General features: G+C 46.9%; 1 protein-coding gene across 1 annotated transcript in view; it reads left to right on the forward strand.

Moving 5' to 3' along the window:
• Tg (thyroglobulin) overlaps window positions 1-23,543 on the forward strand; it is a 186,998-nt gene that overhangs the window by 40,750 nt on the left and 122,705 nt on the right. Inside the window, exons 21-26 of the mRNA XM_037197284.1 lie at window positions 661-810; window positions 3,419-3,589; window positions 10,300-10,416; window positions 12,660-12,775; window positions 14,989-15,097; window positions 20,156-20,347. Coding sequence (XP_037053179.1) covers window positions 661-810; window positions 3,419-3,589; window positions 10,300-10,416; window positions 12,660-12,775; window positions 14,989-15,097; window positions 20,156-20,347 — 855 coding nt within the window. The remainder of the gene's footprint in view (window positions 1-660; window positions 811-3,418; window positions 3,590-10,299; window positions 10,417-12,659; window positions 12,776-14,988; window positions 15,098-20,155; window positions 20,348-23,543) is intronic.

A 23,543-nucleotide genomic window follows, 5' to 3' on the forward strand; every position in this document is an offset into this window, starting at 1 on the left:
TTAGGATAGACACTATGTTCATGACTACTATACCCCACTAAATATTATTGACTCCATTTCACACAGAATAAAAATGACATCAGAAGATCCCAAGAGCTATACAGGAAGTGGAATTTCACCCAGTCTGCCTGCATGTTCCACTCTCCATCACACTCTTAGATTTGGGAAGCTATAGTTGGGCCTCATCTTTCCCATTCATTTCCTGCCAAGCTCATCTCCTTTGCAGTCTCAGCTCCGGCTCCCTGGCTGGCCTGACTTGGCCTTTCTCTTGCCATTACACCTTGGGGGTTTTATACTTGATGTTTGTACCGCCTGGTGCTTGCTTCTCTCTCTCTCTCTCTCTCTCTCTCTCACACACACACACACACACACAAAGTCTCTAGTGTTAACTTCTCAGGCTGTTTCCTACATCATATGACCTGCGTCTGCAATCTTGCCTGAATTCCCACACCTCCTATGAGTCCTCGGCTTCTGGAGAGAAGGACCTCCTTGCCTTCTTCATAGCTGGCTCCTTAGCCTTTGAGCCTGAGGCTGCTTGCTGATCATTAATTGCACCACTGAAAACCTGGGCTCATTGTAGGGTTCTACATGTACTGTAAGCCCTGCCTGTGACCACAAAGCAAGTTCTCACTCTGATGTCATCTGTGTTTGTGCCCCCAGTGAAGTGTCCTGAAGGAAGCTTCTCTCAGGATGGGCAATGTGCTCCCTGTCCCGCTGGCACCTACCAAGAACAGGCAGGCAGCTCAGCCTGCATCCCGTGCCCAAGGGGCAGAACGACCGTCAGCCGTGGAGCTTTCAGCAAGGCTCATTGTAAGTTCTTCCGGGGCCACTCCGAAGGAAAAGCCTTTCCACGCAACAGGATGCAACATAGCTGCTCAGTGTCAGCAGCGGGGATGTCTGGAGACGGAGTTCTCCACATCCTAGAAACTGTCCCACAGTGGTTGGCGGTTAAATAGCATCAGTATCCCTCAGCTGCTAGGTGACAACAGCAGCCTGTCCCCCAAGTTATGATGAGCACACGTGACTATAAGACTTGCCAAGTATCTCTTGAGTGGCGCCAGGGTGGGGCGGGACAACAAAACTTCACCACTGTTGAGAACCACTGGGTAATCAAAGGCATCTTCTGTGAATGCCAGTCTCCTGCCAAGCTCTAGTCATGTTACCTACATAGTCTCATTCAGTGGTCCCAACTCCTCTCCCAGGTAGGCCCACTTTTTTTTATTTTTAATTTTTTTTTGTGGCCCACTTTTTTTTTTTACAGGTAAGATGGAGATTCAGATAAGTGAGCATACTTAGACAGAGTCACCCAGCTAACTCAGCTGACCTTTGATCTTAGTTTTGCCCGATGGTGAAACTTACGGTTTTTGTAAATCGACCTTATCAGATCCTAAAGAGAGTTTTCCCACCCAGACACATAACCACCGTGTAACACATGCTCAGTCTTTTCTGGCCCCGAGCTTGCCAGGACCCCATGTACTTGGTCTTTCTATGTGTATGATACTTCCAGAGTGTCGAGTGACAACTCAAAACCCACCTGGGTATTTTTTGGTTTGCCCTGGAAAGGACCCAGGCTTTGTGATAGACCTTTTTATGAGAGCCTGAATTTACGTCAATATGAAGCAAATTGTTATTGCTTACAGTATGAATCATTTCCAAAATGTTTTAGAAAGTGATCAAAGGAGATGAAGCTACCTTCTTTGATAAGGAAAGTTTCCTTGGAAAGAAGGGTCCATGCTAATAGGATGACAATGCTGACAGATTCAAACTAAGAGGAGTTCTGTAGGTAGGAACCTGCCCTTCCCTAGATCAAACTCCTCAGCATGCAGTGTCCTTGACATCAGAGCACCATTTCTCTTACTGACTCACAGTGGAGGTGACCTGTCCATGCTGTCCATGTGCCACCGCAGCGCTTTCTTAAAAGGGCATCTGTGTCATGCCCTGCCCCTCATTGTGGAGGGGACAAGACAGAAATGGGGGGAGCTGAAGGACCAATGCAGAAGCTTGTATCAACCAGAGCTACTTTGGTCTCTCCCTCTCCTTGCCAGCGTGGTGGCTGAAATTGAGCAGCTGTCCTCTGTCAGTCTGTCCTCTATGAGACAGGTCATTGGTGCCGCATTCCTGGTGAAGCAGGGTGCCTAGAGTGAGAAGCACTGGGTTTTCTTAGTTCTCAGGATGCAGGATCAGCATGTCCACATGGCAGGGTAGAGGGTGAGAGATGGGGTTATAGGGTGGGAGGAATAAGGGTGTCAAGGTTGGGTCTCTCTAGCTGCTGATTTCACGAGGGCTTTGTGTATTGCATGCACAGAGACCAAGACCTCCAGCCCTCCTCTTTGATTAAACCCAATTCCATCATCTTCCAAATTCCTGACCTCATCCTCCCCACACCCCTGTAACTTCCTCCCAAAGGTCCTACCCTCAAATTCCATCGCATGAAAGATTGTAACTTCAGCACATGATTTGAGGCAGACACAATGTCAAGCCCATAGTAAGCAGCAGAGACATATTTGAAGTGTGATAACGGCTTCCCCCCAACACATGCTCATTGACCCAGGTGCTGAGGTAACTTGTCTGTGTAGCTGTAGAGGACTGAGCTCTGTCATGACCATTCCTCATTCATCTTCCCAAATCCAGAGCAGTGTTAGTGGATTGAAGACTACTGGCCAGGTGGAGGAAGGATTTCCAGAGAGAGGTAGTAACTTGAACACAGGGATAGAGAGGTGTTCATCCCTGGATATCATGCTGACATTCATGGACGTTGAGGGGGAGTGTGCATTTTAGACACTGGACAATGCAGTCAGCTTTGCAGAAGCTTACCACAGTGAAGGAGAGCTGTCAGTTACAGGAAGAATAGTAGCATTGGACAAGACCAAGTCCAGGGTCTGGAAATGTTGCAATCTTTCTAGACAGCTATTTCAAACTGCTATAAACTGGGTGGATTTTACAGGCAACAGAACTTCGTTTTTTTCTATTCTGAATTCCGGAAGCCCCAAATCAAGTTGCCATCAGGTTTGCTGTCTACTGAAAATACGACAGATGGTGGCTTTCTAAGTGTCCTTATATGGAAGAAAGTACAAGCCAGCTCCGTTGTCCTCTTTTGTAAGGACACCAATTCCATGTCTGAGGGCCCAGTGCTCATGGCATAATCACTTTCCTAAGGCCCCACCTCCTACTACGATCACACTGAAGATTAGATTCCCAAATATGGGCTTTATAGTCCATATGAAAGGTGCTCTATGGATTTGACAGAGAGCCTCGGTGGTGTGCTTGGCTGAGGTAGACACACAAAGAGATCTCACCTAGAATGTCTGGATTACCCATAACTTTGACGTCACTCGAGTCCAGGGGTTCTGGAAGGTGGAAGAGAAGGAACAGATCGCAGAGTCCTGTTGCTCATTAGCGTGTCCACTTATTGTTCTAGGTGTCACTGACTGTCAGAGGAATGAGGCCGGCCTACAGTGTGACCAGGATGGCCAGTACCAAGCCAGCCAGAGGGACAGGGACAGTGGAGCAGTGTTCTGCGTGGACAGCGAGGGGCAGAGGCTACAGTGGTTGCAGACAGAGACTGGACTCTCGGATTCCCAGTGCCTGAGTATGTACTGGGTGTTGTATCCACTGTGGTTTCTGGGATCAGGGTCTTCAGGGACCTACAGAAAGGGATTACACAGAGATGCCATTTGTCTCTCTCTTAGTTAGGGTTTCTATTGCTGTGAAGAGACACCATGACCACAGCAAACCTTATAAAGGAAAACATTTAATTGAGGTGGCAGCTTAAATTTTCAGAGGTTTAGTCCATTATCATCATGGCAGGGAGCATGGCAATGTGCAGGAAGACATGGTGCTGGAGCAGGAGCTGATATTTCTTACATCTGGAATCATAGGCAACAGGGAGTAGACTGTAACACTGGGTGGTGTCTTGAACACAGGGAACCTCAAAGCCTGACCTCAGAGTGACACACTTCCTCCAACAAGGCCATACCTACTCCAACAAGGCCACACCTCCTATTAGCTTCCAAATAGCTTATGGGGGCCAATTACTTTCAAACTACCATAGTCTCCTACTCTGTACTAAAAGTTCTTAACCTACGGAGAAGTTGGAAGAAACATAAAATGAAAAGATTTCCTTCACTTAGATCTGTTATTATGCTTGCTTTTTTTGTTGTTGAGTCATTTGAAAATAAGTTTCAGGAATCATAAGAACATTACCCCCTGAATAATTTAGGCAGCAAATGAGATGAATTTTCATAATACCTGACCTGGTGAGGCCTCCTGTCTTGTAGGCAGCTTGCCTCTGTGGGTCTGGGTAGCATTTCTTTCTCAGTTGGATGCTATGGAACTATTGGGTATCTGTCCTTCTTCTATCATTTCTTTATGAGGTGACTCAGGATGACTCGATCAACCTCTCTGATCACCAGCATCCCTAGTCTGTTTTCTGAGACATTGTGAGAATCCACATCTTCTCAAATGTCAATAAATACTCATCAAGCACTATCTCAGGTCCTCAGTGAGTAGTGGATGAGACAGTCCCAGGCATGCCATCAAGTCCTCCCACACAAGGTATGATAAAAGTCTACAGAGCAGAAGAGAAGAGTGTGGTGTCTGGGGTCAGAATAGAATAGTCCCCAAAGGTCCCTTGCTGTTGGTACAGTCCTGGATACACTCGCTTACCCTCAGTGGTTTCCTCATTTGCAACATGATCCAAGGGCCTCTCTTATAGGGTGTCAAAGGCATGATCTCACTATGTCCAGCAGCAGTGACAGATACTTCAGACAGCTGGACTGAGGATCTGCTGCCACCTGCTCCTCTTCTGTTCATGAAGAAGTATGGGGGCGCTGAGACAATAGGCAAAGCCCCTTTGTGCTGGCCTCCCTTTGGTCCTTAGGACTCAGCTCCCCCTTACATACCTTCTCCCTTTGCTTGAGGCCCCATAGCTTGCTTTCTTTTCCCACTGGACCAGCTGGGTTTGGGGTGAGTCCTGCTGGCCAGACTTATTAACTGTGCAAGAAAAGGGTTGTCATGTGAGCTTACCATGGGCCAGAATTCCACATATTCAACACTTTATACTTGTGATATCCTTAGCTTATTTTCTCCAATATTTTAGTTCAGGACACAGACACAAGGAATGTTGAAATGCTTGTCTCTAACCTAACGCTGGGATACTACATAACTAGATTTAATCTCGGATACACCTCACTCCCTAAACCCTGTGCTTCCCATTGCACTTATCTGTGTCTCTATCCAGATTCATTGCGCGGGTGCACACGCACACACGCTCATACATTTTCTCACACTCTCATACATATACACAAACACACATCCATATGGCTTTTTTTTTTTTTTTTTGTCCTCTGGTGAAGTCAGTGCAACTAATGATAAAAGGAGAGACAATCTGAATAAGAAATGATCATTTCCTAAGGATCTGGGCCATCATTCCTCCTCTCCAGCAAAGTGGTAACAAATCTCACACATTTTGGGGGGGGGGTGTACATCCCGTGAAAATCCCAACAGAAGTCTTATTTTTCTTAATTTTTATTATATTTAATTGTGCTTGTGTGCATGTGTGTGAGTGTGTGTGTATGTTGTGTGTGTCTGTGTGTGTGTGTGTGTGTGTGTACACGTGTGTGTGCACTTGCCATTGCATTTGTGTGGAGGTCAGAGAATCAGTTCTCATCCTCAAGTAGGCTCAGAAATTGAATGAGGCCATCAGGATGAGCCATCTCACCAGTCCAGAAATCTTTTCTCAGTACCTCTTCTTGTGGGCAGGGCTGGCAGCCACAGGAGTTGGATAGAACTAGCAGATTCTAAGAGACCAGGTGGGGGCTTCTACCCAGGGGAAGGTAGAGTGTCCACAGAGGGGACACACATGCACATCAGCCCTGGTGCTCATAGGCTACTCAGGAATTGTTGCCTGGGTGCTTTGGAGCCTCTTTGTGTCCCTGCCATGGCTCAGTGTGAAGATGGTGCATACAGTTTGTAAGACATTTACAGCTCGTGCTTCCTGGTGGCTTTTCATCATGAAAAGATGCTTTCTCAGTAGCCTAAGGAGCACTCAGGAGTCACAGCTCAGTTGACAGCTAGAGGGGATGTCCCCCAGGCACGGACTTGTGCCCAGTTTTCAGAGCATCTTCAGCTTCTTTGGCAAAGCTGTGAGTTTATTTCCCTTTCTGGAGGTGCAAGAGACTTCTGTGTTAATGAACAACTCATCTGGGGCATGTCAGCATGTGCCCTCTCCATACTGGGAAGAGTTTTCTTTTGGGAAGGGAAGTGCAGTCTTACGTTGGAGGCTTTTTTTTTTTTTCCACCAGAGAACACACAGGCTTTAGAGTTCAGCCTTCCCACTCTCTCACAGTGTGTCCTTGAGTGGTGCTCTTCTCTATTCTTCCTGCTACCCACTGCCCACATCTGCCATGTCATCTTCACACACACCAGGCTTGCCATACCCCCTTCCTCATCTGCCTGTTCAGTCCAGTGATTTCTCCATGATGGTCCCAACAGGGTAATTTTAAGAGTCAAGCCTCCTCACACATTATCTCCTGAATGTCTCTGTGGCTATGCACCCCAGGGCAAAGTGAAGTTACAATATGGCACCTCCTTTCTGGGTTCCAGCCTCATTGAAGTGTGTGCTTTTTGGAACGACAGTTCACTCTGGCATCTTGACTTATTCCAGAGCGATATTTACTTGATAGCAGGATAGATAGATGAATTGTTCCTCTTAGCTGGACTTCTTCAAACCCAGGTTCTATGGGTCTGCCAGGAAGGAGAATCCCTTGTGACTTGAGTTCTTGTGACCAATTTTATAAGTCCTTAGGAGTCCTCACTGAGGACAAACTTTGTAACCCATAGGTCAGTTCTTCCATGCTATTTTATTGAGCCCTTATAACCAAGAATCTGGGACTCTCAGAAGCTGCAAGTGTACCTGAGGTCACAGAGATAGTGAGAAATGGTGGCATTGGGATGTGACAGGAAGTCAGAGCTAGTATGCTTTGTCCTGTGGCCTGCTGTCTCTATGTCTTCAGGGCCCACTGAAATAAATAATAAACGGCACTGGTTACTGGCACTGGTTACCACTCTGGAAAGGTCACGGTCACGACAGAACCCAGTATCAGGTTTAGAGCTTTATTAGGAGGAAGAGTGGTGGGGTGAAGTAACAAGAGAACCAGGCCCGGGAAGGAGCACGTGTGGAGAGCAGAGAGAAAGATGGCAGGGTTGGGGGAGAGAGAGCAGAACACAGAGAGAGAGAGAGGATGGGGTCTGTGTCCAGCTTTTTAAGGGTTCCCAGTGAACATGCACAGGCAGGCTTACAGAGCTATGCCATGCATGCACTGATTGCGTGACTGATGACTTAAGATGCAAGACCTTTTGCTTAACTCCTGAACTGCATGCATGCTGTCATGCAGCTGGAGCACAGCAGAGTCCTAACACCTACAGCTGCAGAATCCTGAGGTGCCCTTTAATTTCTCTTTGAGTACTTGGCCAATGTACTTCCCACATTGCCTTGATTTACTCCGAGAACTCACCTGATCCTGACCAGGGGAAATAGGTCAAGTTTATCTTCTCTTTAACTTTAGATCCAGGTTCTTAATTCTGCTCTTGTTGACCCATGTGGTGCTTTTGTGTGCCACACCATATGTCTAAACAGATATAATTCCCCACTACTAGAACTATACAATCATGACACACTCTCCTGGCTCACCAAGATGAGAGTTACATTGCAAATCATACACTTGTCCATGTGTCTATTCAGCCATTCAGCTATTCACTCACCCACCTGCCCATCTAACTCACAGAACAAGGGACTGGTATCTCCATCATCATGCCAGCTTGCAGTGGTTCAGATAGAATCAGTGCATTCTTCTTCCCGTGGATGGCAATGGGCACATTCATAGCCATGATTCGCTGTGCAAGAGCCATGGCTAGACATATGCTGTTTTAACATTAACCTTTAGGCTTCCTCTACAACATTCTGAAACTCTGCTTTGATACATGGCAAGTACATAAAGCAAACATATGAATACAAAAATTAATTTTCACTTGCGCCTCTGCTCTGCTGGCAATGAACTTCATAGCGCCCAACACTGTGAAGAACTCCACTGTCAGGGGCTGTTCATATAGAATCTCTAAGCAGAGAGATGAATGTACTGCACCTTAAGTAGACTTCATTAGAGACGCAAAGAGCTGTAAAGTTTAGTTTAATCTAGAACATAGACATGTAGTCTATATCAAACTGGCCTTAGTGACCCTGGAATGAGTCTGCTGTGGTATTTGCTAGACTGGCACTTCTAGAGTATAATCAAAGTAATAAGGAATGGAAAAATAAAAAGAGAAGGGGAATTATAGGGAGCAAGGCTGAGTGTGGGCTGAGTTTATGAAGCTGACAGCTTTAGTGATGAGTGCAGAAGGGTCACTTTGTAAACTTAGAAAATGTTTTAATAATTTTTAATAGTTTTCAAACAAGTGTGTATTGTACACAAGCAAATAACCCTGGCCATCTGCTGTTCCTTTTCTCATTCCTGCCTCTTTCAATTAGTCCCTTTTGTTTGCTTAGATGACAGTTCCACAGACTGCTGTAGACGAATTTCTAAACAGTCTTATTAAATAAGAAACACAGAGCCAAATACAGGGGTGAATCATAGAAATAGGAATAGCCACCAGCTAACCTTAGCTCATCACACCGCCATAGCTTCCCAAGTGATTGATACTGTCTGTCTAACCGGCACCTTTATTGCCTTGCTGTTCTGCCTTCTCATTGGCTCTTAGCCCAGCTACCTCACTTCCTTGTCACTGCCTGTCTGTACAGACCTCCAGGTCTCAATGGTTGGTACTGGGATTAAAGGCATGTGTCACCACGCTTGGTTGTTCCCTAGTGTGTCCTTGAACACACAGAGACTCTGCTTGCCATGTGATCGGATTAAGGGCATGTGCTACCACTGCCTTATTGGCCAATCAGAATTTTATGGGAATGGATTAATTTAAGCTATAAGAACAGTTAGCAAGAAGCCTGCCACGGCCAAGCAGTTTGTAAGTAATATAAGTCTCTGTTTTACTTGGTTGGGTCTGAGCAGCTGTGGGACTGGCGGGTGACAAAGATTTGTCCTGACTGTGGGCAAGGCAGGAAAACTCTAGCTACATTGCCTGACTTCTATTTATGGCTGGCTATGACCTCTGATCTCCAGGCAAACTTTATTTATTAACATACAAATAAAATATCACCAAATATCAGCAAACAAAATATCACCACAGACTACTTTTCTACATCAAAGTATCAGAAAGCTTGAAGCCTCCTGTGTCTATATTAACACTTTAGCATTTTATGCTTTGTATAGGAAAGCCAAGAAAAGATGACTTGATGTATCATCTACTTACATTTTTTTCTGCTTCATCATTAAAAACATGGATGTATTGCCCTGTGCAGACCAAAGTAGATGCCAGACTCGTTTATAATGAATTGGATATATATGATAATGAGCACCTACATCCAGGTTTGTAATGATGACTGAATGCGCTAAGGGGTTCATAAATAACTTTTCTGTGTTTTGATAGAGACCTGCAGTATAGGCACACCGGAGTTTTTGTGGTTTGGAAGACAATTCTATTTCCTTGATGATCACTGCCATTCTTCTGTCCTTTGTGAGGAATGTGTTCCAAGTCATAACGCTGTAGAAATTTGTCTTTGTTCCTCCTCACTTGTCTAGTTCTGTGAGCAGGTGGCTCTGTGAGTCCCACCAAATGGATCTCAAGTGTGTTGACGGTAGCTAGATAAACAGATGACAACCTATCACTTAAGTAAATACAGTCTGAAAAATGCAGAAGCCACGTGACTCATCTCCAAATCTGCAAAACCTCATATGCACATGTTTGATTTGTCTTGTAAAAATAGCTTACTTCAGAAAGAATTTGGATTATTTTAGGGGAGGACATTTTCACTGTAATTATCATGCCATATAATTAGCATTCAAAGACAGGGAAAGAGATGCTTAGACAGGAAAATAAAAATCAAGTTAACGATGAGAAAAGATGGGATGGAAGGTCCAATATAATGTTAGATCTTCCTTTTACTTCCAGAGACTAGGGTAGGAAAAGGAGACACAGTGAGCTATACTGCTGAGAATTGGATGTGAGGCAAAAGGGTGGAGTTCCTTTCAATGGTAATTGTTCCATTTGACATAGTTTTGTGACCAAGGGCGAGGATGGGTTTCAAGATATCCAGACGTTAACAGGACTTTCTAGCCTGACCTAATAGTCACGTGCACATGTCCTCAACACACCTCAGGCTGGCATCTCACAGGTCTGCTTTCTTTGCAGTGGTGCAGAAATTTGAGAAAGCTCCAGAATGGAAGGTGATCTTCGATGCCAATTCTCCTGTGGTAGTCAAGTCCAAAGTCCCTGGTGCTGACTCCCCGCTGGTGCAGTGCCTGGCAGGTAAGTGAGATGAGGAGAGGCACCCATGGAGAGACAGGGCAAACTGCACTATTCAATATGATGAAAAATTAATTAGTCAGAAACATTATAGGCAACTTGATTTATGACATGTTTGTGCAATCCCTGACTTCTCTGCAGTTTATCTCATATCTACTAGCTGCCAAGAGTAGCACTGAATGTTGAAAAATAGAAATGTAGTCATCTGTGTATCACCGCACACCTGTGTAATTTGTGTGCTGAGAGGTAGGAGTAGCAACTTCTGCTCATGGGGTATGCCTCTCTACAGGGGTCATCTAGAAATTCTACACCCAAGGGTGTTTATAGTTTGTTCAATAACATGGAGTTAGCAAGTGGCAAGTCTTAAATTCAAACTCAGACTAGCAGACATTAAAGTGGCCATTGTGACCATGGCCACATACCCTTTTCAATGGCCCTCCGAATAAGGACCTACTTTGGATAACATCTCTGTCTAGGCTAAGCCTATGCTTGTGTTTGTATGGCAAACACAACACAAAGGCAGGAAGGAGGGGCCTAATAAAAGGATCTGTGAAACAATGGCATGTGGGAGGGAACTGGGCAGACCAGGCGAAGGGGAAGGTTGTGCAGTCGTGAGGAGGCGGCCCCAGGACAGCAGACTCGGTAGGTACCTTTGAGGGTCGCGTGCCCCTGCAGAGGGTAATACACATGCACCATGTGTGCCATCACAGTCGGTAGCACAGCTGGGTTTGGAAAGACAAGGCAACAGGCAGATGTAAAGGAGGTGTCGAATTATATGGAGTGAAGTCAGCAGAGAGGACAAGGTCCTATGCTGGCACCAGGAGGTACTTTATCCAAGAGGGTGAAACCCAGTGCCTAAGACAAGGGGACAGCAACAGACAGAAGCTAGAGTGAGGCTACCATGTCAGGAAGACTACCATGTCTGGCAAGATAGGGTCTGATAGAGATACGAGAGCAGACTATCTCACTCTGAGGCAGGCAGGATCTGCAGATCAGTGGGGTTTGGCTATCTTCAACCAGGAACGTTATTTCTCATGGCCCAACATGCTGAAGCCCTGAAAACAAGAGCTTGGCAGCCTTGGTCTGTCCTCAGTTTCTCAATGGCTGTCTTCTTGCTTTGTCTTCACATGGATTCCCCTGTGTATCTGTGTCCTCCTCTCTTTTCTTTGCTCGGACATGGAGCATGACCTCATTTCCCATCATTTAATTACTGCTGTACAGACCCCCAAATATAAATAAATTACAGTCATATTCTGAGATACTGGTAGTTAGAACTTGAACACAGGAATGGGAGACATAATTATTCCCATAATAAGCATCAAGAGGCTGTTGCAGAAGGACACATGGCCATTTAAGAGGAAGGAACATGAAATGGCTGTGGCACTGTTGGGTACCACTGTTGATAAGAAAAGAAAGTCGTAAGAAAGCCATGTACCATTGAGAGTGGAATAGAAGGGTGGAGAAGAAAATAAAGATGTGGGTCGTAGGGTACCTGGGGACATTGTGTGCTTGGGACATGGTGCTAGTGCTGAGTCTACGTCAGCACAAATTAACCTGATGGTTCTGATACTGACCTGGAACACTTGTTGCCTTAACTGCCCTTGTTCCTAAGTCTGAAGTAGGGTCTTGCTTGTCGTGAAATCATGTTAATTTGGTTGAAGGGCAGGAGGCCTTTAGGGCTGGGGGCATGTGGGCTAATGTGAGTCATTTTACTTGAGTTCTAATGGAGCAGGGTATTTGTTGGTTGAAAAACACTATTTGCTTTCTACTGCCCAATTCGTGTGGGACAACGTGGAAGAATAGGTATTTCTTCAATGTGTGTGTGTGTGTGTGTGTGTGTGTGTGTGTGTGTGTGTTTATGTATTCTGTGTGTATTTGGGTACAATATGAATATTTGTGTTTGGATGCCGTGTGTGTGTGTGTGTGTGTGTGTGTGTGTGTGTGTGTTTATGTATTCTGTGTGTATTTGGGTACAATATGAATATTTGTGTTTGGATGCCGTGTGTGTGTGTGTGTGTGTGTGTGTGTGTGTGTGTTTATGTATTCTGTATGTATTTGGGTACAATATGAATATTTGTGTTTGGATGCCGTGTGTGTGTGTGTGTGTGTGTGTGTGTGTGTGTGTGTGTGTTTTGTTTGGTTAATGGGTATATGTACATGAGATGAGGGTGAGGGCAGGGTGTGGGTTTGTCCCATCCTCAGCATCATCTGAGAGTCCAGAGGTGACTCTCCCATGGTACTTACAGATTGTGCAGATGATGCGACCTGCAGCTACCTCACGGTGTCCACAATGGGGCCGGAGGTTTCGTGTGACTTTTATTCTTGGACGAGAGACAACTTTGCCTGTATGACTTCTGATCAGGTAAGTTGCAACAACTGTAGGCAGCTGTAAGCCTTTCTACTGTGTCAGACGTGCTCTTGTGTTTCTGAGGAGGCAGTCAGGTGGTCCCTGGGCCTGAAGACTGTCAAAGTGGTGAGTCTGGGAATTGCAGCTGTGGGGGCCAGGGAGGCTAAGGAATTGACAGCAGGAAGAGTGTAGCATCTGACCAATCAGGACAGTGCCTCAGTGTCGAGTACCCTCATCATCTGCCATTGCTTACCTCATCAGTCAGCTTGGGTCCTCACGCTAAGGGGCTACTGTCCAGAGCCCTAAATATCATCTGACCCCTGAGTTCTGGACACCAGCCTTGCTTGCATTGGAGAAGTCAAGTGTGATTGTGCTTTGAAAATATAAAAAGGTTAGACATCCATCAGACCTACATGAGACTGCTGTTACTACAAGTGAAAGCTATTGGCAGATAGGGAGTTTTAGGTACCATTGCATTAAGATAGAAGGGCATCCAGCCAAAATCAAGTCCCAGGTCCCAGCATGCTACATGCCTGGTCTTGCAAGTCTCTACTTTACTATCCAAGTTTTTCTGGGTCCTCTTAGAAAATATCGACATACTGAAATCCTTTTTTTAGCTTGTGCGTATTTTGACACAATGAGATTTCTTTTCTTCCCTGCTTTCCTCATGAGTTTTGCATATCTGCATCTTTCTAGGATAGTAGCCAGTCCACAGTATGGATGCGTGTTACCTACTTCAAGTGCTTTCAGGTTAGGGCACCCAGGAGCATGGTAGTTTTAAGACATCACTAGCACTGGGCACCGCATGTTCCTGTGTCTGTGCACATGTGTCGTCAGAGTGTTCCTGACTGATGCCCCACCAGGGGCATGGAGAGGGCTTCCTCAGAGTTTTTAGCAGCTTAGTTGATGTCAATGAAGTGCTGGCAGGATTCAGATGGACATATAAGTCCCTCCCACTTGTTTTCTGCTCTTTAGCCCCCCGATCCTCCAGAGAACCCACACAGTAGTAAATGATTATAACCCACATTACAGGGGAGTGTGAGGCTGGAAGAAGGCTTCCAGGTGGATCGCAGGGCCATCTGTTGGGAGCATTACTATGATGGATGTCACTGCTGTCAATGTCATGCCCCTCCCCCAGTCTCTAACTAGGCTAGCCGGAAGTTTCACAGGAAGTTTTGCGTGGAGCATGGTTAAGGTTCCTCCCCAGGGTCCTGGGCTCTTAGTGCTGTCCTAAGACAGGAGTGAGGCTTGGATGTTGGTTACATCTGATTGGTCTGCCTCATTGCAGTCTAGGACCCCATTCCAACAGCTCTCAGAGCCCCCCTGGCTCTGTAGCTCCAACTCCTTTCAGATTTGGGAACCATAGTATAGGGGTTCAGTCTCCCAAGTCCAGACATCTGTCTTATGGTTCCTGCCCAATTAGGAACTAACAGAAGGGATAAAAAGGGCTTTCCCCACTCTGGGTCTCTACCTCAATCCCTTCCAGGTCTTCACAGCCCCCTTCCTTTTATGCTCTCTGGGACCCTTCCTTCCCTCCTCAGGCCTTCCTCTCCTCTGTAAGGAAAGCATGAAGAGACAGTGCTTTCAAGTAGTCCGTACTTTACTCTCTGCCCTAGGAAGCCCTCATGGGAAACCCCGTGGCTGGCAAAATACTGAACACAAACCATAGATGACTATGGTCAGCTTTGTCCCACCCACTCACCTGGTGGAACTGATAAAAGCAAATTAGAAGAGCTCCAAGATGACCAAGAATGACAGGTGCTCTGGAGGTCTGATTCATCTTCCCCAGTCTCAGAACTGGCCTGTGGACAGAACTGTGCACCTCCGAGGCCTCCCCTGAGCTGGCCCTCCTCCCACCTCTCCTCTCTGCCCACTTCCCATCTCCCTGGAAAGAATTCCTGGTCTCCACATTAGAGCCCTGCCCACATTCAGTTTTCCAGGAAGTACTCCTGGGTCCTGTCTCTCTATAGAATCCATCACTGTCACCACTGTGGCAGACTAGTCTCTAGTTGCACGCCTTTTGCAGCTGCCAACACAGTGGATGGGAGGTTGCTGCTTCCATGTGCGCCTCTCTAATAGACCAGGAAAACTTAGAACCAGATGTCCTCACGAACTTCTCCTGCAGCCCCTCCATAGAGAACCGTGATTATAGTTTGGCAAATACGTAATTGCTTTGCTATGAATCATGGGGAATACTGGATAGTAATGGGGCCTTTTTCCACTTCCAGGAACAAGATGCTGTGGACAGCTCAAAGGCAACCAGCTTCAAGAGCCTTAAGTGCCAGGTGAAAGTGAGGACTAGAGGTGCAGATTCTCTGGCTGTGTATGTGAAGAAAGGTAGGTTGATGATGCTGGGGGGCGGACACTCCGGCTTCCCTTGGTTGTGTTCAGAGTGGTTTTCAGCATGATGCCTCTATGAGGAGACTGTCTCCCCCCGCCCCAACTTCACACCATGCAAGAGACCTGCTGCTCCTCCATTCCACCTAAAGCAGACTCAGCCCACCTGCCTCTGCAGATAGACAGTGGCCTCGGCAGCTGCAAAGGAATTTCTGCCTAATGTTCATTTGAGCCATCAGTTCTGGTTTTTATCCCTGTCTTTTGGGGCTGTGAGTCTCATAGTGCAGGAACCAAGGAGCCAGTGGTAGCTCAGACACAACGCAGACATGCAGCCCAGTCAGCTGGGCCTATGTGCCATGCATACCTCGGCCTTGATCCTGCCTACATCTGGCATTCCAGCAGGTCCCAGGCTTAGCTTCCTTCAGCCATGCCTCTCAGACCTTCTGACACCTCTTTTTTTTTTTTTTCCTGAGAAGACCACCTCCCCACCCCGTCAAGATGTGAAAAGGCTTTCTTTTCCACCTCTATGCTCATGGGGCACACACACACACACACACCCCGTGGGGCAGTGTGCATCTGTGTCACCTGGGAGATGGCAGATTCTGAGGCTGTTGATGGGTTAGGCCAAGATATCAAGGTCTTTTTTTTTTTTTGATGTTTGCTAATGGAACTGGTATTTCTTTGTTGTTATTGCTTTGCTTTGATTTTCCTTTTGTTGAAGACAGATTTTTCCCATGAAATACAATATAATACTTTATTATCATCCCTTAGAAGTCTGTTTGTTTTCAAATGAGGGACAGAAAGGGGGTGGATCTGGATTGGAGGGGAGGTGGGGATATAAAGGTCTTAATGTTCTCCAAGGTCTGGTACCACATGAATAGCAAGAAATATTCTACTACGTGTTACACATCTCATTTTCCCATGTACCTTTTCTTCTGCCTTATGGAAACTTGAAGAAAGGCCTTAGAGACACAGACTTTCTTTAATACCCCATGTGTCTTTAAAGATTAACTATCTATCTATCTATCTATCTATCTATCTATCTATCTATCTATCTATCTATCTATCATCTATCTATCTATCATCTATCTCCTATCTATCTACCGACCTATCATCTACCTATGTGTGTGTGTGTGTGTGTGTGTGTGTGTGTGTGAGCTGGTGCACATACGTCACAGCATGCATGTGGTGGTCAAGGAACAACTTTTCTCCTTCCCCCGTATGGGTTCTAGAGATGAAATCCAGGCTGTCAGCCTTGGCAGCAAGAGCCTTTCCCTCCTGAGCCATCTTGCCAGTCCTTTCACAGTCTGTCTCTCTGTCAGTCCCTGCAGGGCTGTGCTGGGGGCCTCAGCATTCTCAAAATCCCACAGGGAGAGCAGGGAGAAAGTCTGGGCCCCTGGGAGTAGGTGAGGGATGAGGAGCAAATGTCTGCAGTCTCCTGTGGCCTGCACCCCCCTGTCCTGCCTTGCCTGCCTCCTGCTCGCCATCTGCAGTGTCAGTGAGGTGCCAGCAGTATGCAGCTGGGTTCTGTAGCCTGTGGCTCCTTCTACTGTCCGGGTTTTCTGGGCTCTAGCTTTCCAGTGGTTCTGAGAGGCAGGGTTTCTGACTTCTCTGTCTTATTTCTGTCTTCGAGGCAGCCAAGCGGACTGAACCCCCACAGTGCTAGCTGCTTGATCTCTGGACTCTTCCCAGAAATTCTAGACCTTAATATTTATAACAGTGAAATAGGGGTCCTGTGTGGATCTGGTGTCAGGAAGGTGGGATGAGGTAACCCCTGTTTCCCCAGGAACCCCTACTTAGCAAGTACTGGAAGAGTGAGAATGTCTACAACTATTCTCATGAAATTTTCTGTTGGCTGTGGACCAGAAGACACCTAATGGAGGCAGGACCTGGGATGGGAGGTTTGGAGAGGTGTGAGGTGGTGTTTTCTGAGGACGGCAGCTCTAGGCATGTAGACGACAGCACCCTGAAGCCTCAGCCTTGAGCTGGAAACAGCTGGTGTTAGATGGCCAGACCGCAGTCTCAGCTGACCCACGATACCCTTCAACCTCTGTAAGAACAAGTGCTGATTTGTCCCCTCACATCCCTGTCCCGATGGAGCAGCGTGTGTATGGGGTACCAGAGACTTCCTGGTGTTGGGTTTCTCTGATCGACAGCCAAGGCTGCTGTGACTTCCGCCTCAGTGTGCAATGGTTTCTACCATCCATTTTTAAGCATGAAAAAGCTTCGGGATTATTTTATTCTAACAATAAAAACCCAGAACAAATAAAGTAACCCCAGCTAAAAATGTCCCTTGAAAACTGTAATTTAGCCTTTTATCGCACTTAAAAACACAATTGCATTTAAGTGTTTGTTGTCTTGTGCCTCCCTCTGTCTCCTGGAAGTTTATATTTGGATTACAAGGGAAAGTGAGAAGCTCTTTGCTGCCAAACTAAACCAAGGGCAGAAATTGGCTTGCTGCTTTATTTTGCTTTCTGTCTGTTTAAAGCCAAGATGTGTTCCTGCTGTACTGGAAGTGGAAGGCAGCTGGACTCAGCCTCCTGTGTTTTCTCCATCTCTGATCACACTATTTCCCACTTCTACTTTAGGCTAATAATATTTTACAGGAGGAAATAACACAGTTTCTAAACAGCCCTCACTCCCCAAGGGCCATTATGTCCAGCTCCGTCCCTCACCCTAAGTCACTTGTGTGATGGGACCAAAAAAAGAGGGAGGGGGAGTATCGAAGACTCCCAGCTTGCTATGATCTTCAGCATCTCCTGCTCTCTTCACTCAGATGAGGTCTATGGTCCTGGAACCTATGAGAAGAGCATGAGAACCTTAGCATCATAGAAAGCCAATGTTGGGAAGCTCCTGTGTGATGGGCTAGCTCAGCCCCCAACCAAAAGATGAGGTCTGGAAAGGGGAAGTGTCAAACTACCCACTACATCCAGGGGAAACTTCCTCCACATATGATCACTGTGATCTGCCCCACTGTTGAGAACATGACAGCCATGTAGGGCACACAGTCTTGGCATGGAAGAACTGTAAGGGCTGCAGTGGCCCAGTGGCTAAAGCTGGAACAGAACAGAACACTGAGTTGCAGAAGAATGGATTCAATGAGGAGAGCATTTTGTAGGATGTGAAGTTCTCAGATTAAAATGAAGAGGAGAGATGGGACTAAAGTGAACGTGAGCTGCTTTAACAGTCGGGGGAAGCCCTAGAGGAGACAACAAGAGATACTTGAAAGATGGGAGGAAGCCTACTACATGGCGATTTCAGGGTCTTCTGTGGCACTTGTCCTGTGTGAAGGACATCCAGGTCAGCCTTGACTCTAACCTTGGCACTAGGAAGCACTGGCTGGTAGAACAGCGGTCTGAAAACCTATGCAATGAAAATGGCAGTCGACAGTCACACAGTAACCACTGAGCATTCAAATGGTTGTGGCAGCATAGCTCTGGTCCAATGAAATCAGTGTTCAGACAGTGGCATTTGGCTGAAAACTAGTGATGCACGTATCTGGGAGCTGCTATGAGGACATTTTCTCACATAGCTTAAATATGGGGGAAGGGGTGGGATCTTTTCTAAAGGCCCAAGCAAGGTGTGAATGAGATGCAGGGAAGGAGTGGCAAGTTCTAATGGTGACCACGGTGGCTCTTTTAAGGGAACCTGGGCTCCACTGGGGAAGGTGGCAGCTTTCCACGGATGCTAGGCAGATGGGGCCGAATGGGTCCATGCTTGGAGGGAAGAGATGCTGGCATTTTGGAGTATATAAAACACCCGTTGGGCATAAGCTAGCACCGGGACCATTGCGTAGCTGTCTTGTGTGCAGTTTGTCTCTGTTCAACATCCTTGAGGGGAAGGCTTCTCAGGCCTGTGTGTAGAGGAGGAAGCAGAGGCCCAGAGGATGCTGGCACTTGTGTAGCAAGGGGCCATCAGGGTCTGCCCTTGGGACCTTCAGAATCTAAGGCTGCACCATGAGCCTCTGCAGTGTCTCTAGGAATGAGAGGTAGTGCAGGCCTGGACCACCACTGGGCCAATGGGGAGTCAGGGAAGGAAAAGCCTGGGCTCTGAGTCTCTTCTTCCACCTACCTGCTGTAGACCAGGGAAGCCAATTCACATCAGAGACCAAGGCTGTCTCCTCAGAATAACATGAACACAAGAACAAGGCTACACACACACACACACACACACACACACACACACACACACACACACAGAGACAGACAACACACACACAGAGACAGAGACAAAGACAGAGACAGACAGAGATTTTGTAGATTGGTACTCTTGGAAGAACCAGATTTAGGAACAGGCAAACCCCAGTGAAAGCCACTTTTAACCGGAGGGTTAGCAGAGACAAATATGACCCTGCTAAAGTCGATGGCCTAGTGACAGAAAAAGATGTGTTGAGTTCTTTAGAAACAGCTGTTGTGGACACTGTAGAAAACAGCTTGAAAAGCAGGTATCATCAGGAGCGAGTGATGGTGGGTCACATAGTGAAGGGTCACATGTCAGTGACTTTGGAAGGAAGAGCCTAAGACAGGCTGAAAGCAAGTGGCTAGACCCCTTAGCTCTGCAGCTGCCTTGTCTACTCTGAGTTCCTCTGTGGCCGTTTGATATAACAAGATGGAGGAAATAGTATTCATTGTGACTTCTGAATGATGGCAGCTAAGTTCCCTTGTCTGCCACTGCCATGTGTTTGGGCTTATCTGTGTTACATATATAAAGCAATAAACATGAAATGAGCTGGTATAGGGTGCAGTGTCTATGCAGACAGGAAATTGTCACATCGGAATAATCAAAGGGACAGCACATGCAGTTTTCTAGGTGGGCTGATATTCACAGGTATAATACGTGTGGTCCAGGTAAATGGCTTTGAGGTCCATGCATGGCAACCATATCCTCTCCATGCATGGTCAAAGTATAGTGGTTTCATGCCAGAGAGAATTCTGTCTTGGTCCCACACTGTTCCTGGCACACATGGGCTGAATTCAACAGACTTGATTGAGATCAGGGAGCTCTGCTCAACCCCCTAGGTTTTGAGGTCTTTTCCATCTTTTTCTGTCATTTTTTTAGGCCATGAATCCACTGCAGCTGGTCAGAAGATCTTCGAACCAACAGGTTTTCAAAATGTGCTCTCTGGGTTGTACAGCCCTGTGGTGTTCTCAGACTCAGGGGCCAACCTGACAGATGCACACATCTTCTGTCTGCTCGCCTGTGACCGTGACTCCTGCTGCGATGGCTTCATCCTCACACAGGTCAAAGCAGGTATGGCCAACTGGAGGGCTGGGCCTGACCAGGGATATGGGGCACTTGGAGACTCAAAAAATCCACAGTGTAGAGCCTGACATCGGAACTCATTAGCATGATGTTACCATGCCCAAATGGAAGGTGATATTCACACACGAAGTCAGAGGCAAACCCTGGCCTCTTACTGATGTCACAGATTGTGCCAATACTTCCTGTTATAACACTGGTTTAATCTTTATGGTTATCTTCAATTTTATAAACAAAAACAGAGGCTCTAAGAATTGAAATAAATTGCTCAGTGCTATATAGCTTCTGAGGGGACAGGGTGGCATTTGACCCAGGTGTATCTTACTGTGGAAGACTGGCAAGGTCACTTTTGGTCAAACTGCCTTAGCTTGCTCCTCTCTGCTGCTGCTGACTATATTGATAACCAGCCTATGGAATATCTTCCCTGGGTCATTTTCAGTGGTCCCTCAGCAGTGGGTTCCTTTTCATTTTTCAGAAGGAAACCACACTACGCACTTGGTAGTGTGGCCTTATGGTAGGAAGGGACTGGGGTGCTATAGTGTAGATCAGGGTGAGATTGTAGGGATTCGGTGGTGTTCTGCGGAAGTAGAGGCTGGTCCATGCTCTAGGGGTAAACAGCACTTAGATGAAGTGAGAAACCCAAGGCAATGCTAGAATAGGATTTACTGGGTGTTAGGCTAGAGGCTGGGAGACGCCATCTGGCTTTAGGACCACTGGCCGACTCTAGGTCTCAGTAATCAGGTCAGCATGGCGAGAGGATGCTGGAAACAAGAGCTCTCATTCTCTTTTCTTGCCCGTCTGTCCTTTTCTCCCTGAAGAGATTATCAAGAGAGAAAAGGATAATTGGTAATGACTGGGCCCAGAAAGAAAGTTAAATACAACTTTGGAAACCTATCATGTTTGTTCTATTCCGAGCAGAAATGAAGATTTTCTTAGATCTCAAAGAGAGTGCATAATTAACTTGGTGGATCGAAGAGGGAGGGTAGTTGTGGGCGGAGGAAGAAGGGTACATTAGAAGTCAGTGCATGATGAAGAGGGAGAACTTCACATTAGCTGTGGTCCCCAGAGCAGGGAGAACAAGCAGAAAGTGGCCTTGGCTTAAGAGGGAGCAGGAGGGAGAGGCTGCATCAAAGGGACCTTTCCAGCTGCACCAACAAGCGTTTCATCTTGAGACCACTTGGGAGCCATGGGAGGCTTCAGGACAGTGAGGGTCATGGTCACATTTGCATTTGAAGCCAGCACTCTGGCTGAAGTGTGGAAAAGGTGACAGATGAGGCTCACTTGGGTGTGGAGGGGTCAAGAAGCTGAGAAGCTATGCGGAAGACCAGGTGGCCTGGACTAGGCTGGTGGCAGTGGGGTGAGGAAAATGAGGCAAATCAAGAGGACTCTGGGTGTGGGTAGTGAGAAAGAGGAGGTGTGTGGCTGCCTCACACGGTGGGAGTCTGCTCTGTAGTAAGTGATGAACAGCAGGGACACCAGGTGATCTATTGCATCACCAGAGGGAGGCTGAGAGAGAGCTCGGGAGTCTGCCTGGGCACGCTAAGTCTGAAGTACGTTTGAGACATTTACAAAATGTGGCTCGTTTTGGTTGCAAAGCTCCAGGGCCCAGAAACCACTGGATAAGCGGGAGCATCAGAGGCATCAGAAAGGCCTAGTGGGCAGAAGCCAGAAGCCAGTGGAGTGGCAGCAGCTCCTGGTAGCATAGGAAGTTGTCGGACTAGGGCTGGGGAGGTGGTTCAGTGGTTAGAACATTTGTCGTGTATCATATGGCTCTGGGTTCCATCGCCAGCACCACATATAATTAGGTTTGGAGGTATACACCTGTAATCCTACTAGGAAAGAGGTGGAGGAAGGAGGGTCAGAAGTTCAAGGTGACTGAGTTAGAGAGCGGCCTAGGACATACTAGACCCTGTCTCAAGTTTTATTTTTTTTTTTAAGAAGTTTTGAGGGCAGGTGAGAATTCTGGGGAGACAGAAGGTGATGGGTGAGAAGATACACACAGAGTGCCAGACCCTAGTGAATACCTGAAAGAAAGGTAGAGCTACTAGGCAGGAAGGAAGAGATCCAGGACTTCTCAAGGTAACCAGACCAGGGAGGGTAGGAGACACAGGGAGCCCTGACAGTCCCTTACGCTTCTGAAAGCCCAAGTGAACAAACAACCACTGGAAGATGACCCCCTGAGCTCACTGTGGTCAGCAGTGCGAAGAATAAAACTGTTTTTTTGTTTTTTTTTTTTTTTCACTGAAACAGAGTCTTTCGCATCCCAAGTTGAAATTTACTAAGTAGCTGAGGATGCCTTTGAACTTGTGACCTTCCTCTTCGCACCTCTTCAGTGCTGGTATTACAGGCATGCTTCAGCATGCTTGTAGCATGTATGGTACTAGGGATTGGCCCAATGCTCTTTATGCGTGCCCAACAAGTAGTCTGCTAACAAAGCTACATCCTCAGGCCCAGGATAAGACGGTTTTGTTGAAAAGATCCTTAGAACAACTTGGTTCCTAACTGTCTGTCTGGAGTCAGCCTCATGATTATACAATGTGGGTTCATGTTAGTGTTTAGATGGGCAAATCATTAAGTGTCGCCCCCCACACACACACACATGTGCATCAACACATGTCTTTCTTCATCCCCATGTTTGGAAAGTCTGCCTTCAGAGCCAGGATGCCTCCTTGAATAAACATATCTTCTGTGGGTGCCACCGTCACTCCAGATGCTGTGTGACTCACCAGACCATGTGATCCTTCCATGTGGAAACACTGACTTCATTTTCTCTAGGATCATATATGAAGGATCATTTTGTTCTGGGGAGCAGTGAGCCTTCCAAACCCCGTTTGCCACGACCCTGTGGTTGGCAGCCTGCTTGCTGTTCCCTCCAAGGCTAACTAGTGAGCTGTGAATTACCCTGAACCCAGCATCTTACCCACCCCTTACCCTCAAATACTCTGCCAGAATGTGGGCCCTTGGGGCATGCCTAAACCATCTGGCTGTCCTTCCAGACTCATCCGGGACAGTGGGTGGTTGGGAGTTTTAATTTAGAGGGCTTTGGCTAGACGTGCTGAGGTCTGGAGACGGAATCCCACTGCATCCTCTCCCACAGCCTGCAAAGTCATTTGGCTTTCTTTATAAATCCCTCCTATTCCCCCTCCCCTCCTAACCAACCCTCACCAAAGCTGCCTGCGAGCAGACT

This window comes from Peromyscus leucopus, chromosome 20 (genome assembly GCF_004664715.2).
Source record: "Peromyscus leucopus breed LL Stock chromosome 20, UCI_PerLeu_2.1, whole genome shotgun sequence".
NCBI lineage: Eukaryota > Metazoa > Chordata > Mammalia > Rodentia > Cricetidae > Peromyscus > Peromyscus leucopus.